The sequence below is a fragment of the Saccostrea echinata genome, unplaced genomic scaffold, assembly GCF_033153115.1.
Source record: "Saccostrea echinata isolate AGI-Se365-2 ecotype Australia unplaced genomic scaffold, CSIRO_AGI_Sech_v1 ptg000054l, whole genome shotgun sequence".
NCBI lineage: Eukaryota > Metazoa > Mollusca > Bivalvia > Ostreida > Ostreidae > Saccostrea > Saccostrea echinata.
Genome location: NW_026889803.1, coordinates 15,120,144 through 15,139,990, shown reverse-complemented (window position 1 = coordinate 15,139,990; position 19,847 = coordinate 15,120,144). Strand labels below are relative to the sequence as shown.

The 19,847-nt window shown below is 32.6% G+C and overlaps 1 protein-coding gene across 2 annotated transcripts; it reads right to left on the bottom strand.

Moving 5' to 3' along the window:
• Positions 1-254: 254 nt before the first annotated feature.
• On the bottom strand, positions 255-16,313 carry LOC133206363 (uncharacterized). Of its 2 annotated transcripts, none has more exons than XM_061342315.1 (13): positions 16,244-16,313; positions 12,607-12,893; positions 11,174-11,356; positions 10,804-10,914; positions 10,430-10,578; positions 9,582-9,686; positions 9,154-9,239; positions 8,625-8,656; positions 8,466-8,506; positions 5,836-6,309; positions 5,393-5,543; positions 2,568-2,710; positions 255-2,033 (listed from the first exon to the last, which is right to left on the bottom strand). In XM_061342315.1, the coding sequence occupies exons 2-13, from the start codon at positions 12,887-12,889 to the stop codon at positions 1,668-1,670; spliced, it is 2,124 nt and encodes a 707-aa protein (XP_061198299.1). In that variant the 5' UTR covers positions 12,890-12,893; positions 16,244-16,313; the 3' UTR covers positions 255-1,667. The 2 variants fall into 2 exon arrangements, with proteins under 2 accessions (XP_061198299.1, XP_061198300.1); XM_061342316.1 differs by having other exon boundaries at positions 11,174-11,353.
• Positions 16,314-19,847: the final 3,534 nt, after the last annotated feature.

Below are 19,847 nucleotides of genomic sequence, written 5' to 3'. Positions count from 1 at the left end.
AACTAGGATAGACCAACTTTAAGAGGAAAAGCCCACTTGAACTTTGATCTCAGGTGAGCTAAAATCTTATGCTCCCCTCCTTCTCTGACCTATCACCTCTAAGTATGACCTTGACCAGGTAATTATACCCATTTTTGTAAGTTGTGAAATCCTGATAAAAGACTTGGATATTAATACATGTAGTTGTGGTCAGACATGCATGCATATAGACCTGAAACTGTATGCAGTAATAATTTCAATGAGAATCACAAAACTACATTCTCAAATTTATTTCCAAAAAAAAAAATGGAGCTTTACAAAGTAAAGAAGGGTATTGATATATGTCACTTAATTAAACAAAATTTACTTTTAATGATTTTTTTAAACAAGAAAAGACAATATTAATCTACTTCAGAATTTTACTTAAATGCTGCCTCCATTTCAATAACGTACCAGGAATACACATACTTATAAATGCCACAATGAATGCCTTAATTATTATATGCCATTTCACTAATTCCAATGAATTTTGCAAGTCAAAAACTGAGTACAATAATGTATACAAACTAGTGAACTGGAAGAGTTATTTCAATCTCAAATTAAAAAAAAAAAATAAAACAAAGAACAACATAATGCACATGTACAAAAATGACAAAGTAAGAGATGGATGAGTAACATGAACACAATTAGAATGTTAATACAAATAATGCTGACTGCTTCAAAAATGGAATTTTACAGACTGGAATTTGTTGCAAAAAATAATTGAGAAAAGACGGAACTTATCACTGACCCATCTATACAATGAACACATCTGTGGAATGGATAAGTCAAAGTGTATATCACGAACAGACAAAAATTACTACATTATACAACAGTTTTTAAACATTAATATGGTTTTCATTGGTAAAATTTCAGACTAGATAAGCACTATACAGCACCAATGGGACTTAACATAACCAAGTCCATGTAAAAGTCTTGAGATTAAGAAGGTAATTGCTGAAAATTGGGTGAAAACAAACAAAATACACAAAATTTGCTGGATAGGTAAACAGTTTTTACAATAACTGACTACTTCATCACACATACAGCAATTAAAAAGGGAGGGACAAATATACCAAAAAAAAGAAAGATATGATTTCATTGGGAACACAAATTATTTTTACCAACAGTTACCAACAACTGACTAGAACTGAAAAAAAAGCCTCTTTCTAACTATACAACAAATAATAAGGGAAAGACAATGGTTAAAAACAAGACTTCCTCAAAGGATATGATATGACATCCACATAATGGTCCCTTATTACATCACAACCAGTCTTTTTTCTGGATCAATTAATGAAGCTGAAGAACATACAAGAAGAGAAAATAACAGCTACATGTATATACATCAGTGGAGATCAGAATTTATGTGGCTACCATATATAACCTGTTTCCCTTTTGCAGTACAAAATACCGATAGCACCTACTGGTTGGGAACAGTATAATTGAACACATCACCTGCCTCAAAGTTACAGAGGACAAACAACTTCATACAGAACAAAATTCTGTGATCTAATTAGACAGCCCACATAAATGAACACAGTGTCAGATTCATGTGTAACTACATGAAAATATGCTGCCTGTACAATTGTTCTTTTTTTAATAATTTGTGATAAATCCTGTTTCAACACTCAATTCGGACGGTTGAATCAAACAGGTCTTCCAAACCCACACCTTTGCTTGCCTGTTATATTTGTTGTTCCAACCTGTGAACACTCGCTGAAATCTTTAGGGATAAAACTGGCATTGCTTCCAAACACCATCTTTTTATCTCCTTGGCTTGAAGATGACACAGGCAAGCTGGATTGTGGAAATCCCTGGTGTGTCCCAAACTCAAATCTTGGTGTTGGGTACAGGAAGCCATTTTCTGAGGACTGATTCTGGGCATTTTCTGGTTCTGTTAATCTGTCTATGAAGTTGTTCACTTCATCACATTTTTTCTTTTTCTCTTTAACATCTCGAAAACGAGTATCTGATGGTCTGGAGAGGTCTGAGCTTGAAAAATATTTCTTTGCCTACAACATAACATTTTCATCTTATTTCCACATCAAAATAATTTGGTTTGTCTTGATGATTGGTAAAAAAATGATGTTTATTTTTAAAGAAAAGTTGCATCCTACAATAATGAATGAGACAAAAGCATACCTTTTCAATCTGGACAAAATTTGAACATTTTTTTGTTTTAAATTAAAGATGAAAATCAGAAAAGGTCAAATGAAATTTTTTAAAATAACAAGGTCAACGGTTAAGACAAAAGTCAATATTGATGGCAATGATGGCAATAATTAAAACATCTCATATATTTGTTAAGGCTGAAGATATTATACAGAGCAAGGCATCCATAACCCTGATAACCAACAGCTAAACAAAACTGCTGCAACAGCTAAACAAAACTGCTGCCAAAGATGAACAGAAGACAATTCTATGGAACAATTTATAATTGCAATATTGTTGAAAATCAAAAAAATAAATAAATAAAAATAAATGTAATGTTTCTCAGTTCTGTACTTTTATTACACACGTTTACATAAAGTAACACTAAACATTACCTCAGAAAGGCAGACTTCAGGGTAAATTTTCTGTAGGTATGACAACTCGGGGGGCTTTTGTTTGGACAAAGGACTATTTGCCAGTTTCAGCAAGGCCTCACGACTGTAAAATAGTTTCTCTTTTTCCTCCAAGTCATCAGAATCTAATGGAGAGATTTTTCAGACTTTAATAACCATGGCAAAAGGGTTCATCAAAATGAATTGTGTGTTCAAGGAATTCTTGTGCTGCCAGCAGGCATTACATAATTATAAGAAATAACATTTAAAATCACATTAAATCTCAAATTTCATATCCTCAATATGAATATGCCAAAACGATGTTGAGCCAGGTCATCACAACCCCCTTTCCTAAACAATCTATGTGTGAACTACAAGCTTCCATTATAGGAATCATTATATCTAATTGACTTCTCAATGACATGTAATTCAGGATTAATATACAAGCAAGCTTTAAATAATTTTAGTAGTGCATATGTTAGCTGCAATAATGTAGCCCTCTCCGATTTTTTTTTTTTTGTTTTTTTTTTTTTTTTGTTTTTTTGGGGAGAGGGCTACAACTCCTTTGGATCTCCGTAATGGTGCAAGTGCGGGAGTGATTCACTACCGCACAGATTTCGGCTCAAATTAACAGTAAGTGGGTATTTTATTAACATATCTTACCTGAACTCATAAAATGTAGTTATGCAAGACATGAATTGATCCAAAAATATACAGAACAATCCGTATATTGGTTATTTTTCGTGTGTGTCAACATCACCACTTGAATTTATCCGCCATGTTTACTGACCTTGATCGATTTTATTTTGGGACAACCAATGCCGATTTGGGCGCGAAACATCTCACGTTTTATTTTAAATATTTCATCACATTTTCATTCGTTTTAAATTATTTATCAAATATTATATAAATATTTTGTGTGCTCAAATTCATGACTTAATAACATGCATTGCTATAGTTAACGGATCGTATGGTGCCCGTTTGCTCAGTGTGACTGTTCAACAATTCAACAGTGTTTCAATGAGGATTTAATTGTAATAAATTGGAGATCAAAAGGTGAGAATTTAAGTTGATATGTGGGTTGTCCAAGTCAGCAATAATTACTTAATTAGATGGCGGTATTATAATTATCTACTTATACGTAATTAGCACGGTGTTATAATAATTCATAATTATGCTATGTATGCAGGTATGTATACTTCAAACACAGACATAAATAATTTACGTCTCTGCTTCAAATATAATCTTCTTAAATTAAAAAAAAAATGTTCCAAAAATATCTATATATGTATATTTAAAACCTAAAATTTTGTTAAATGAACTAAACTCAGTAGCACATTTATGTACTTGGAGTGAAACATCGTGGGGCGAACCATCTCAGCGCGAAACAGAATCGGCGCGAAACATAGTGGGGCGAACCATGCATAGGTGCGAAACATCCCGTTACCCAAATGAGAATTCGGGATCTAGGGGAGCGGATCTGTTTCGGATTTCCCTTATTATAAGCATAAAGATCACTGTTTATGGAAAAAATATCACATGGAATGCTTTTATTTATCGATGTTTAGTGATATCATACAACACAGACATTTATCAACACCGACATTTACTTTATCAAGTGATTCTAAATTTCAAGCGCAAGTCTCAGTACATCACGCGAGAACTGTCATGGCTGCTGAGGAGAAGGATCGAAAAACACGCAGATTTGATTTACTTGGTTTTCGCGTATAAAGGGCTATGATGTTGATAGTGAATAAAAATTCCGTCTTATTGGAAGTAAGTTGAATGCAAAAACAATTTATTTTGCCTGCAGTCGCCCGTATCTAAAAAATATATTTGCACCATTACGGAGATGCAGTGGAATTGTAGCCCTCTCCTGAAAATATCAGATTAAAAAAAATCGGAGAGGGCTACATTATATGCATATGTATATCTGATTAAATGAAATTCTGTTATTGTTCATAGAGACTACAATTCACAGCATAGTTATACATGTATCCTGCTTACAAATTTTTTTTTCTCAAGATCTACATTCACTTTCTGTAAAATCACTTATTTTCAATGGATCAAATTTTAGTGGTTTGAGGAAAATATATTGTTTCAAAGGGATAAGATTTTGTGGTTGAAGAAATAAAAACATGGTGGTTGAAGAAAAAAAAACATGATATTATTGTTTAAAATTTTTACATTTTGCAGAGGACATCAATTCTAATGTATCCTCATACCATGAAAATTTACACCACCATGTAAATAAGTGATTTCACACTACTCTGAAATTCACCAACTTTTACCCCCTGTAAACAACAAAAATTTTTAATTTCTTTGTGCATTCTTCTATATCAATTGCATTAAAATTTTGAAAGAAATATGAACTAGTTGATTATTAGATCCTGAGGGATCCATAAATATTGTAAAATACTTGCATAACTTTATATTTCCTAGACATAAATAATATACATGTACAGTCAAACTTCAGTATCTCGAATACCATGGATAAGTCAAAGTCAATTTGAAGTCCAAACTACTTATTTCCTAAGTATTTTACACTGAATATTTCAAATCCTCGGTTATCTCGAAGTATTTTTCGATCGCTTTGAGTTCGAGATAATGAGGTTTGACTTATCTAATCTGTTAATGTAAAATAATCTCAATCTTCAAGTGGAGAAGGAAAAGCTTTTTGGATGAAAAAAAAAAGTTCAGTTAAGAAGACAAGAGATGAAAACTACCAATATATAGTATATGTTCTTTGACCTGTAGCTCTAAAAATACTTCCCAATGAGATAATCTTCCTCATGGTGAAATTTCTTGCGTGAAAATAAAGAGCCTACCTATATCTTCAAAACAAACAGCCGTGTTGTACTTTTTAAACATAGCTCTTCTACCACAAGGCGAGTAAATACTTTTTGGGAGGCCCTTCTCCACATCAGCTATCACGGAAGGATCACTTCCTGGCCCCAATGGATTTCTCTCAACTACAAGCTGAAATTTTAATTTACATTACTGTTTGATCTCATTATAGTATCTCAGAATAATTCTTTCTGATAGGCTTTTTAAAATTCAGTGAAATCTGTCTAACCCAATGACTGTGCAATCCGTTCCACTGTGAATTCCAACCCTTTATTTTCATTCCCATTTTACTAATTTTCATTTTTTTCTAAACTGTGCAATCCAACACCCTGTCTATTCTGAAACAAAATTTTCCTCCCAATGCATGTCGGATTAGACAGGTTTCACAGTAAAGTGTGTCAAAATTTACATTTAATTAAATTACCTTTCCATTTCCATTACTGTCTGCATTTTGAATTTTGCGAATGAGATGCTTTGGTCTCTTGGGAATGGCGGCTAACTCATCATGGACCCCCTCTTCCTCTAGCACTGTGGACATTTTCCCAGGGAACCCAAATCCAGCACGGACAGGAAGTTTTCTCCAGGACTCCTGATCTGCACCATTAGCAGGCTGCTTTCTTTCAGAAGTTCTCTGGCTGATAAATTTGTCTTCGGAACTCCTTGTCCATCTATCAGATCTGAACCTAGCCTCACCAAATCCTGTCCTTGTTAGATTGTCCATTCTTGGATTGTCTTTGAGTCTGGTGAATTCCTCCCTTTGTTTGCTGTAACATGTGTCATTAATGTCTTTCCGTTTTCTCACAGTATCACTCCAATGCTTCTCTGTGGAATACAAGGGCTCTTTTTCCTCCACAACTGTAGGTTTACCAAAGTGTTTTGACAGAAATTCATGGCTATCCTTAGCAAAAAAAAAGTGAATATGATTACATGTAATCATTATACATGTATTTTCAAAACAATATCTGTCATTATATCTTAAATATTCAAATACAAAATCAAGAATGTAAATAGTAGAAATATGAAAAAATAACTAGATATCATTGATATGGTGACCATCGCAAAGGGCTACATTTTAAGTAAAGGGCATTAGGATTAAACAGGTGTGTGAAGGACTGCTTTGGGGGTTCAAACACTGCATATGCTTTACCCAGGGCACTCTTTGGGTGAAGTATGAGCCACACTCTCTGGGTAAAGATTGAGCCAGATTGGGCCAACAGCAGAGAAAATATATCCCAGATAAGTGACACTGGACAGACAGGATGGTCACTATTAGGCACCTGCATAGCAAGGGCCTAATAAATTGTCTACACAGGAAATGAATTCATTATCATGGACTGCTGAATCAGTAGTGTTCAAGGGTTTAAATATTTCTAAATCTCTGTACTCTCATAAAACTGATGTTCTATGAAAAAATAAATGGTGATAAATCTCAACACAAAACCCTAAAACCAATCTTCCAAGTGAATATAACATACACTGTTGCATGGTTCTACTCTACTGACCAATTGCCCATGGTACAAGTATAACATTGATGCCTGGACGAAGAGTGAAATGAATAATAATTGGACAGATCTATGTATAATGGTTATAGTTCATCATATAACAGGCCCTGATAAATTAAATCATTCAATCTAGGAATATAAAGAACCATATAACTACATGGTTGCCATGGGCACCCAAAGAGGACCCTCAATAGGCATGTCTTTGTTCATGAATTTGATTCTTTTCACTGATATCTTTAAATTAACTTAAATTCATTAAGGACCCTGTATACACTAATGAAAAATGTTTTTTAGACATTGAAAAAATTATATAATATAAAGCAGTGATTCATTTTGAAAATGGTTATCATGGGTCCAAAGGACCTCTCTTAATGACAGGAATGAGTCCCGTGCCAAAATCAATGCGTCCAAATCCAAGCTAGGGTACCGTATATTAGATGTTACAGAGGAAATTCTGGTGAAATAAAAAAAGGGTATTGCACAAAAGTGCAAATGTTTTATTGTAGCTGTAAGTGATTTATACTTTTACTATTAATTGTCCAAGTAAGAGCACATGATTTTGTGTCATAAAAATAATATATTGTCCACTGTGCACCTTGGTTCTATTTTTAGATCGAACATACAATCTCACACATTGTATCAATCATAAAATACACTGAAGCAGAATGAAGTAAAAAAAAAAAGTTTAAGAAGAAATGAAAAATAGTCAGAAATAAAAATGATTAAATTTTATACTTCTTAGCTTGTAAGGAAAAACGAAAAGAAAAAAAAACAATGATACAAGTTACAGCTTAAATACAAAGGTATAGTGATTCGCTTCAGAAACATTCCACGGTATAGACATAATCAGTGATAATCGAACTATGCCATCTAACCTTCAAATATTTTCTGATAATTGCATTTAACTGCAGTTGTGAAATCTGACCTGTTGTTGGCAACCTTATACCTGTTAAGATCGTTCATGCATATCACTTAGCACGTGGATATGATGCAATCGGTCAAGTTTTGAATCAGATTATACCGAAATAATTTTTAAATAGTACAGGTCCTTCTATAAATTTATTGCGTCCATTGGGATGCACATTTATTGAAATAATGCGTCCTGAGCAAAATTTGTGCATAATTTACGCAGGACGCACACCAAAATGAATCACTGATAAAGGTGTAAACACTATGTCTATCTATTTATTTTTCAACATTAGCTACCTGCCATTTACCCCCAGAATTTTTTTTTCAAAAAACTTAGTACTGATGAACATAAATCACTGTTGCTTATTTAAATGGAAAAAAAATGCATGAAAATAAATTGTTCAATTTATTTAGCTTGGCAAAATAAAATGTTAGAAATGTTTGAATTGATTACATATAGAGTAATACGCTGTAGATTTCAATTTATTCAATTTTATATCTAGAGGTAGATCACTCTAACTGCTTAAAATGACCATGGAATAAGAACTCTTTAGTGTGCAGTGTATAGAGGGTCGTTAACACAGGTATATGTATTGAGCATTCAATTTATAAGAATTATTTTAATGAAAAACCTGTTTGTTACCTTCTTAGACCCTGTTTCCACTGCCAATATATGGTCTGCATCTATCAAAAAAATAAATACATACATTGTATATCTGAAATGTGAATCAATTACCTGATACAACAGTCTTACACTCCGATTCTACAGTTAAATATATAACCAACACAATGAAAATGTTACCTTTCTCTGTATTTTCATCATCATATGACTTCCTGCAAAAGCACAAAAAATACAGTTGAACTTTGTTATCTTGAACACCGATATCACAAAAACCAGAGATAGGTTGCATTGTGTTGGCAGTCCCAACCACTTTTTCCATATATTTTTTTTCTATTCTCCATCTCAAATCCTCTGATATTTTGAAGTTTAATCATGGTTCTGTCTAGTTCAAGATAATGAGGTTTGATTGTATTTGATTGTATCATATTTTTTACCAGCTACATTTAGTGATTTAAAAACCCATAATTACCTACATGATTTTTACGTCCAACAATTCAAATTTTGGATTTACAAAACTGTAAATCACTTTTTATACCCCAAACTAATTGCGTTCATTATATAATTATATTTATAAAGATAATGTAGAACAATAGCCTGAATTCATGAAAATTTTGTCTCACTTATAAATGCAATATAACTATCTCGCAAAGATAAGGTGTTGCGAAAATATGGTGATTTATAGTACCATGTACAGAACAAAACTACTCACAGATTCTCACTGGCATCCTCAATAAATGAATCCTCTGAATTCCACAAAACAATATCATCCAGGTCTCCATAGCCAGAATCTTGACTCTGAAACATAAGGAAAGACAATTAATTCCATGTAAAAAGAGTTGAACACAAATTCTAAAATCATTTCTATGTATGATCAGTGATATCTTAGTAAATTGCCTTTTTCTCTTTCCCTTTCACACAACACAGAATAAAAAGTTTAAATTTACTTAAAATCCAAGCCCTTTCAATCCAATTAAATCCAATCCAATCCAATTTAATATTAAACTTTTGATAAAATTCCCCACTGGTATAAACAAGAACAAAACCTCTGTTGTAAATATTACTTAAATATATTGAAACCATCATTAACAGTCTTCATTCTACATACATTTGCATAAAATTTAGAAACATTATACTTACAATTGCACGACAAACTTTACTTTCCTCAGTCTTCATAGACTCATTTACATTCAAATTTCCCTGCTGCCTAGTTGTGTTTGATTCCGTCTCAGTGTTTCCATTGTCCTATTATAAAACCATGTTTTTCATTAAATGTAGTTTTAAAGCACTCTCTTGTGTTTACATAAAATGGTTAATACGAACCATTTTACACCCCCACCCCAGTTCATAACTATTAAAACTGTATTTTGCATGAGTATCACATTTTTCTTCAAATTTTCATGAATTGTCTTTCATCCTCAGTTTCACTAACTCTTGAATGACTTTAATTTTTCAATTTAAAGATTCTGAAAAATTTGATCTGCAGCAGGTGTTACAGGTCAACAGGGGATGCTTACTACTCCTAGGCACCTGATCCCACCTCTGCAATTTCTGGGTGTCCATGTTTTATGCCCTGTTCACAAATCTGTACTTTTTGTATATTTTTTTAAGATCAATCACTGTTCGTTATCCTCACCTTTTTCACCTACATGTATCTAATTCTATCAGCTCTAAAATGTTGGTGAGATAGGAAGTTACATTACAAAGATAAATATCCTGCCGACCCTACATGTGCTATGCTCTTGCAGTACAGTAAAAAAAAAAGGGAAAAAATAACTTGAATTTATATTATGTCTACAGTTCAATATAGCAGTTACATGTATATTCTATGCAAAAGTGAAAAAGTTCTTTCCCTCATACGTTCTCTACAGCTAAGTAGTCCAAAAATAGGACAAAATTTTACCTCAAGTGCTCTACAAAATGAAGTCCAAAATCTTTTTTTAAAAGCTGTCTCTTCACAAATTCACTTAACTAGATCAAAAGCACACCTTATTGTGCATGGATTTCTTCTCCGAGTCTTTATTCCTTGATTGCTTGTGGAGGTCTAACATTTCTCGTAACACAGCTCGCACACTGGCATCATTGCCATCCCTCTTTAGAAATTCCTCCACACATGCCAAACTGCTTCTTATAAAGGCTGTTGATAAAGAAGGGAAATAATGCAAAATTGATGGTAAACATTTGCTCATAAATATGACAACAAACTTCAAATAAATAAGAAAATGTAAAGGAATATTTTTTTTGAATATCCATCCATTTTTATTTAGTTGTATTCTGCTTTTAAATTTAAGGCTACTTAGAAAACTTGTTCCAAATGACATTCTTTTCTTTATACAGATTTCATTTAACAGTGAGAGACTACCTGGATTTTCCCTCTCAAGCTGAGGCCCGAACTTCACCACAATGTCTTTGAATGAGCCAGCACTTATCTGGTCTAGACAGTCCAGCCTCTCTATTGCATTTAGGATTTTATCTAATCAAACAGAAATTAGAGAATTAAGGAGCTGGATTTCATACTTGGAGACCGTCATCGAAAAGTTGATATTGTGATCGAGGTTGGGAAATTATACATTTCAAGAATTAAATCTGCGATCTTTTGATGATCTTGCTAAAAAACATACATTGCAGTTCTTCCAAAAAAAACAAAACATGAAAAAAATTTGCTTATGAAATAAGCAAAAGCTAAATCTGAAATGAAGATAAGAAATAATGATTTCTTTTTTAATAAATACCTTCTGCCTCTTCTGATGATTGTATGCTTGAGAAATCTGAGGTGCATGATGTATTCTGTTCCATGTTGTTGTTCACTTCTGTAGTGGCAAGACTAGTCTCTCTGCAGGCAACATTGCTGCGCAGTGGTCTTGGTTTTTTTAATTTGGGGGTTCTTGGTGCTCTTACTCTCTGTTTCAAATCTACTGATGAAGATATACCCAGATTTAATTTATTAAAAAAAAAGAAAAAAATTCTTTCATTCAACAAAACAGGGATTCATCAGCACCTTCTCAGGGGCCAAAATTCGGCCCCATTCCCAATTGAAAATGAGTTCATGCAGTTTTTCCCAATTTGGCAGTATTTTTTCCCAATTGGTGAACAATGCTTTTATATTTAATTATCTTGGAAAAACACAAAGTAAAATTGTCAGATTTTCTGTAATTTTCATCTATTTAACTCATTTAGCAAAGCTACAGTCATAACACATTTAAAAACACTGTAAAAACATCGCCAACTTTTAATCTGAATTTCCTCCGTTTTTCTGAAAATGGTGATATTAGTATGTAATTTTATTGATTTATTAAGTTATTTCTACCTATTCAATTGATCTACGAGTGAATGGTAAGGACTGTAGACATTATTTCAAATAGAAAAATATATTTTCAATGCATTAATAAATTTTAAAAGAGGACTTTGAGAAAATGTGTACTTAGTATAATTTTTGGCAGGAGGTTTATAATCTCCAGAAACAGATTCTATAATGACCTAAATTGGAATCTCATACAAACATGTACTACCTTAAGTTGTATAAACACTTTATACTCATTGAAGTCAATTTTACTTTTATTAGTCTATTATTCATAATTGATCTTGTATGAAGTACGTTGGATCATGTTTAATTGTCTGTTTGGTTGCCCAAATTAGAGTTCATGCTGAAATGTTAAATGAATTACACCTGAACATGCTGAATACATGATTTAAGCAACATTTTTAATTTTTCCCAATTTCCCAAAAGCTGATAATTTCTTCCCAATTCCCCCAAAATAGCATTTCCGAAAATAGGCTTATAAATCCCTGCAAAATGAAATTTCATGCCACTCAATAAAATTTTAATTGGCTTTTAATATTTCAAAATGGAATTATCTGGACAATTACTGTATAAAATTAACCTGGTCACCTATCTACAAAATATAGGTCAGATTTAGCAACTGAAGCATTATTGGAATAAAGCATCCTTGGATGCTGGATTCAAGTGAATATTTAGTACACGGCGGGCTTATTGTTACATAATAATTAATAGTAACAGTTTAATTACACTGGAAATAAATCTGCTCTAAAAACATTGACCTGGGATGCCAACACCATTGCCAGAGTTATAGCATAATTTAAAAAAAAAAAAATCTTCATGGATGCATCAGTCTGCATCTTAAGGAGTAACTTAGTATTTCATTACCATTATTGTCACCCTGTCCTTTGTTACTGATGACATTGGACAAGCAGTTGAGGCTAGCTGGACAAGAATCATGTGTCAATCCATTGCTTTTCTCTATATAGTTATTATTCAGCTCCATCGATCTGCTCTGCTCCAACATGGATAGCTCTCGGATTCCATTGTTAAAATTCCTGTTTTCAAGTTGGTCCAATATGGCTTCTGTTTTAATATTCAATTTTCTTGGAGGAGGTTTACTTAACTTCACACCCTTTGGGGCACTTGCCTTAAATCCAAGCATCTCCATGGATCTATAAAAAAAATCCAAGAATAATACATGAACAGAATATAATTAATGACAGAATTTTTAATTATTATAAAACTTATTTTACTTATCAAGTCTTCTTTGAAGACCCTTTAATAAAGTAATTAAAGCACAAGATCATCAGCATATAGTGAACAATGTACACTGTACAGGTTGATTTAATTTAAAACAACAAAGTCAATCCAATTCTGGAGGTGGGAAGAAAACAGTCGATTTTCTACAAACACATGACTCTCCTCACCAGGGTCTGTGTTTCCTAGATAGGGGAGTGGGTCCATGGTCATTTATTAATTAATTCTGTATAGAAATTTAATTACTCTGAAAATTCCAAGGGGGGGGGGGGGGGGGGCAGATCTCCTTCTCCAACCCCATGGTACTTGGGCAAACCATTGACGAAAATTTTAAATAAACTGCGACTTAAAATGTCTCCTTGCTTCACTTCTAAATCCACAGGTATTAATATTACATTAGTTATTATGTTATTGCACCTGGCCAATCCCTTTGCATCCAATTGTAAATAGATTTTAATTCAGCTGTGGGGTCTTGGTGATGACAGAGTCCAAAATGGAGTGTCTGAGGATGAAAAGGGAGGTGCTTCTTGTGTCAGAGGTCATAAAGAAAAGGAATATCTTTTTCTTTCAACACTAAATCTATTAGATCTGCAAGTTCAATTTCCAGCATCATTGAGAACGGGGTTAGAATGTCACATTATCCAAGCAATTAGGATCTCTATTTCATCCATGTATTGACCACAATATCTTATAACAGATTTGAAAATAAAAAAATCAAGATGAAAAAAAGAAAAAAAGGAACTGAGAGTGGAATGAGATAATGACCATAAGTATTTACAAGTCAAAAAGGGGAAATGCTTCGCTTTTTAGAAAACTTAGTATTCCTTTGGTGATATATAAAATGTCGATCATTACTTTATTTCAATCTCCTTTCATTGTTTATCATTTGCTAATTATTCTGTATTTTCACTTTCTACAGATATTTCTAATTTATCATTGCATGATCACAACATAAATCCATGCTCATTTCTCAAAAGTAAAAGTTTGACACTAATGTGAATCATAACAATATCAAATGCTTTTCGAAAATCAACTAAACAATGAAATAAATCCTCCCTTCTTGAGTTTCATCAATATATTTATCATCCTGTTTAGTAAAAGTAGATTGCATATCTTACCTCAAAATTAGATAATATAAAGTTGTGATAAGAAATTGTGTAAAATTCCCACGCTATTTCTGTGCTCTCTCCTTCTGTTTTGTATCAAATCTGTAATCCATGTTGACAGCTCTAATAGATTTAGGTAAATGCTTTGTCATGCAGTTTTTCACCAGTCCAGGTTTAGCAAACATATGAACCACAGGGGGACAAATTATAGCTTTTACTCTATATGAATTTTTTTTCCAATAAATAATTTTTACACCCTGGCCAATGAGAGCAGTGACTGCATGAACCCAAAGTCTGTCTTCACAATATAGCAGAGATGTCACACTTTGGCGGATTAATTAAATGAGTTAGGAAATGATATACACAGGATGTCTGTAATCCACAGGGTATGGGAATCCCTGCTGTGTCACACAGTTACAGGTTAAATGTTTATAACTCAGCATATGTCTTAATGGGCTTTACAATGCATTATCTCTGCATGTGTCCAAACACTTATCTTTCCTCCATTATCTTACAATGGGGATTATCTTATTAAGAAAATAAATACATTCATAACAATTAAGATTTTTGAATCATATTTTCAAGAAAACTATAATGGTTTACACTTTCTTTATCCCCTCCAATATTTACTCAGCAATGGACCAAAGAGAAATTTCTCATCATTCAAATCTAACTCTTTCATGATTATTTATACAGCAATGAACCAAAGAGAAATTCCTGATCATTCAAAGCTAACTCTTTCCTGATCTTACTTCCAAAGCATGCACAAGGGTGTGGAGTCATCCCCTTTCCAAACAATGATTTTACATTAATTATTTTACTTTGTTGTTTATGTGGAAATTAAGCCCCCCTTTGAAGAAACATTACCTACAGCAAACCTATTTTCACCTTTTCAGCTATCAGTGTCAAAGCTGTTATAAGATTGGTCATAATACAAGAAATCTAAGACTGGGTCATCGTGGTTCAGTTGATGGATCAGTAATTTAACATCTCTCTCTCTCTATCTATATATAGATATATGGATCTTGTAATCAGAGACATTAAATAAGAGAATTTTGTATTAACTGTTTGAAATCTTGCAGTCCATATTCTTTACACTTTTTAAATCTCACACAAAAATTTTTAAAATTATCAGTGATAACAAAGTTTAACTTTGAAATTTATAGTAAGAAACTAATATATTCAGAATGTTTTATTTTTCTAAGTTTCTTTAACACAAGAAAAAGAAGAAATCCGAAATAGCAACATGTGTCTTGTGTTGGCCATATCACCAAGATCTCGCCAACTTTCAATCTTTAACCTCTTTAATTTGCCTAGTTTGCTTTTAATAATCAATTATATATAGTTTTAAAAATTTACAAATCATACACCCATATATAATAAAACTTACATTAATTTTACTTTAGAGTGAAATACACAACCTATAGAGTGTAACTTTAACAATAATGCTAGCTGGGACCAGCACATACTTAAGTAAATAAACATATTTATGCTATCTCTGTCAATACACACTTCACATGAAGAATAGCCCTCAGCTATGATTGAACTTGGACTAATCACACAGCTTTGACATTACACAGTTCATATACCACATATATATCATCATCTAAATTCAGTAATTATAAACACAAAATTTTTAAAAACATTTTTAAATCATGCCACAAAACTATTAAATTTTCACTGATTTAACTTGTACTGCTTCAGTTGGTTTACTTTGAGTTGACAATTCACAAATATGTACTTTATTGCATCTATTTAGAGATTCATAAAATGAAATTCTTGTTCGGTAGCATATCAAATTTCTATTCCACTTTCATTTTTTGAACAACTTCTGTTAGTGTAATCATGCTGCACTATTGAAAACATTGCTTCATTTTCTTATGCACAAAAATTAATTTCTAGTTTAGCAACAGCTGTTAAGTTGCACAAATAATAAACCAAACAGTACTGAGAGAAAGCATAAAATGATGCTTTTATTACTATCACTATCCACTTCGATCGAAAAGTCAATGACTCGATTAAGTGACTTCTCAAAACAAAATTAATAACAATGGACACACTATTTGCCCCCCCTGGGTAAGGCTTTTGTCTTTTTGCAAAATCTATAACAGAAGGGGACAAATGCATCATAAAACTGAAAAAAGTTGCATTTCACTTACCAATAGACACGTCTTGTTATATCTCTAACATGTGGGTTTTGATAATAAATGGGTCTGTGAACTACTCAGTCCATTCGACAGAACGCGCCACCACGACAGCACGAGCCAAGAATTTATTTTAAGAAGCAAATCCTGTGGCCCTCCTATTTCCGGCTGACCATATCGCAATGATCCTTTCTATATTTTTGATAAAATAAATTAATGTCAACGAAAAATACCAAGTCAACAAAATTTCTCACATAAGTTACTTATTCCTCCAAAATAAATCATTTTTACTCTCCGACGTTCCCAGAGCAGGTTTTAGCTCACCTGAGTCCAATATTTCACAATGTAACATTATGCACTAGGAACACGTGCAGTTATTTTATTATGAGCTATGATTAAAAGAGACCGTATGTCAATATTTAAAGGTAAAATATCTGTGGAACAGGTATTCAATCAAGCACACTTTTTTTCACTTACTTTTCTTTGCCGAAATTCACACCAACACTCCCACCCCATATATTTTGTTTTTTTAAAGAAATGAAGTTAAAATTTTGTCTTCAGAATTGAACACACATTGATGTCATCGAGCAATGACTGGACATAATTATTGGATTAAAAAAGGATAAGAATAAACGCACCAGCTGTGCATTTTCTAATTGAAGATTGATTTACAAAATAATATATTTAAAAGAAAAAAGAAAAAAAAAAAACATGTATCCAGGCATTCGGAGAAAATGGCATGTCTTTTGTTCTTGTACGGTATTTTAGTTCTTTTATTTACTTCAGTTGTTATATAAAATAAGCACTAGCGGATTTAGAGGGGGCAGGGGGCCCGCCCCCCCCCCCTTTTGTGTCCAAAATATACATAAGATTTAATAAATCATTTTTTTTGGTGTGACTGTGGGCCCCTATCCCGACCCCGAACTGCACCCCCCTTTTTTCAAGATTCCTAGATCCGCCACTGATAAGGTGTAAAAAGTTATAGTGCTATCATTGCAAGACACCACACTATCTCATTTCTAATTTCATACCATGCTGTTAAGCATTGATATCTTAGGCTAGATTAGAGGAAAGTCGATTTCTCTAAAAAAAAAAAAAAAAAAAAAAAAAAAAATATATATATATATATATATATATATATATATATATATATATATATATATATATATATATATATATATATATATATATATATATATATATATATATATATTCTTTTTTGTACTACTAAAGGGTACAAGTGTCAACTTTATGTCTTACAAGACCGTTTGTAAGACTTCAAAGAACCTTGAATCATATTAAGAAAATCAATTTTTTTTTCAAAAGTTAGCAAGATCAAAACTATGACTTTTCTAAACTTTAATTTATACAACTAACTTCACGACAAATGAAAAAAAAATAGGCTTTTCATATCATATAAACAACTGCTTCTTCAATAAAAATGGAACTCGGAAATTTTTATATCTTGTGATTGGCCACCAACAAAATTACTTTGTTGTTAAAATTTGATTCTACACACAAATAAGTACGCTGAAGTTGATATTTTAAAAAATCAATATAGTCTTTGGAGACCAGCAAACTGTTGGCATTTCTCTGGGCACTGATTATGCTCCTTCTTATCCGACCGGTTAATATACATTTTTATGAAGCAGATTTTATTCAGAAACTTCTACATGAAAAGAAGAAAACACTTGCTTTGGCCTTCAACTCGACATTCAGATATATTGAAGATTTTTTTTATCAATTAACAATGGTTATTTCCATTCATATGTCGACTCGATATATCACATTGAACTCGAAATAAAAGACACAACAGAGTCTGCCACATCTGTTTCATATTTCGATGTTTTACTGTACTATAGACCATGAGGGTCAACTAACAACTATAAACTGTATGAAAAAGTAGACGACCAGCTTTTCCATTGTCAATTTTCCTTATTTATGTAGCAATATTCTGCTATAACTTGCATATGGTGTTTATGTCCCCCAACTTCTTCGATACTCGAGGGCATGCTCGGAGTACGACCAATTTTTAAACAGACAGGCTACTGACAGAGTTAATAATACAGGGATTTCAACAACCTCGTTTAAACTCAGAATTTCTTAAATTCTATAGTCGTTATAATGACCTTGTTAGCAAATATAACCTATCATTGGATCGTATTTTGACTGACATATTTCATACCAATTGTTAGTTAGGTTTTGTTTTTACATTATATTTGACTGCGGAATATTCCGTAAATCAATACCCGATCAATATAAGGCTCACGGCGGGTGTGACCAGTCGATAGGGGATGCTTACTCCTCCCAGGCATCTGATTCCATGCACCTCTGGAACTCCGGCGGGGGTCCGTGTTTTATGCCCTGTTCGCACATTTGTATTGTTTGTACCTTTTTCCCCAGAATGATCACTGTTTTTTACCTTCACCTTTTCTCATTCTATTGCTGTGGACATTTTCAATTTTAGATAAAGTCACTTGAGACCTCTTGTTAATTTTTTTGTTTTAATAATCAACTATATTGTAAATATTTAAACACATTTTTTCTGTAATATATATACTATATGTATATTTATGCATGCGCACCAGCAAGTATAAAACGTTTATATTTTATATTTCTCATTTCATGTGACTGACTGAGGTTTGAAAAATTGTAGACGGATCCAGCCCCCCCCCCCCCCCCCCGCGTTTAAGATTTTATATTTTTTTCATTGTACATTTTGTCTGTTTAACTTGTATATACTCTCACGTGGTATCAGGGCTGGTTAAAAAAAACTTTTTTGTCGAAAAAATATACGTGTGGAAATCGATATACGACAGCCAGCTGCTCATTGCTCACTGCCAATTGCTCAATGCTTTCTGCCAAATGCTCACTGCTTACTGCCAACTGTCCCCTGCTTATAGATAATATGTATCAACCATATTCTGCCGCTGTCAGTTGCTCATGTACAGGGGCGTCGTGTATTTGACATTGGGGAGGCGAACTGGATCGAAAAAGGGGAGTTCTAAGTAAACTGTTTTGACTAAAATTCATTTTGATATTTCTTTCCCCATTTTGTCAATAGTCTAATGACACCATCTGATAAAAAGGTTGCTTTTTGAGTTTTTTTTTTTAATTTATATTTTATGTCTTAAGCACATATGAATGAATATCAGCGTTCTTTCGGCAAGAAGAAACCAGAATTGCGTTCTTTTAACAGTTGAATCAAACATCTTGTTTTTTTAAAATATCTATGTGCAAACTCGAGACTTTTTACTTACAAACTGAATAAAAGTATACGAATGTTCAACCTCTCTTGATTTAAACCATACGCATTGTTACATTATGACGAGATAAATACATGTGTATATCAAATTACGAAATATTAGAATTTTTTTTATTACTCTTTGATATTTATTGTTTCTAACCGAAAGAGCGCTTAAGAAATTTTAAATTGAAACGGTTTGATTTATTCTTATTAATCCCTCTACTTTTAAAATTGAAATGCAGAAGTATGTGTAACATTAGTAAAAAAAAACAAAAAAACAAAACAAAACAAAAACTCAAATTGTTTTAGACAAGGATTTTAAACTAATTTTCAGTACTTTCCTTTAATTTATATACTCGTACATTTTAATCA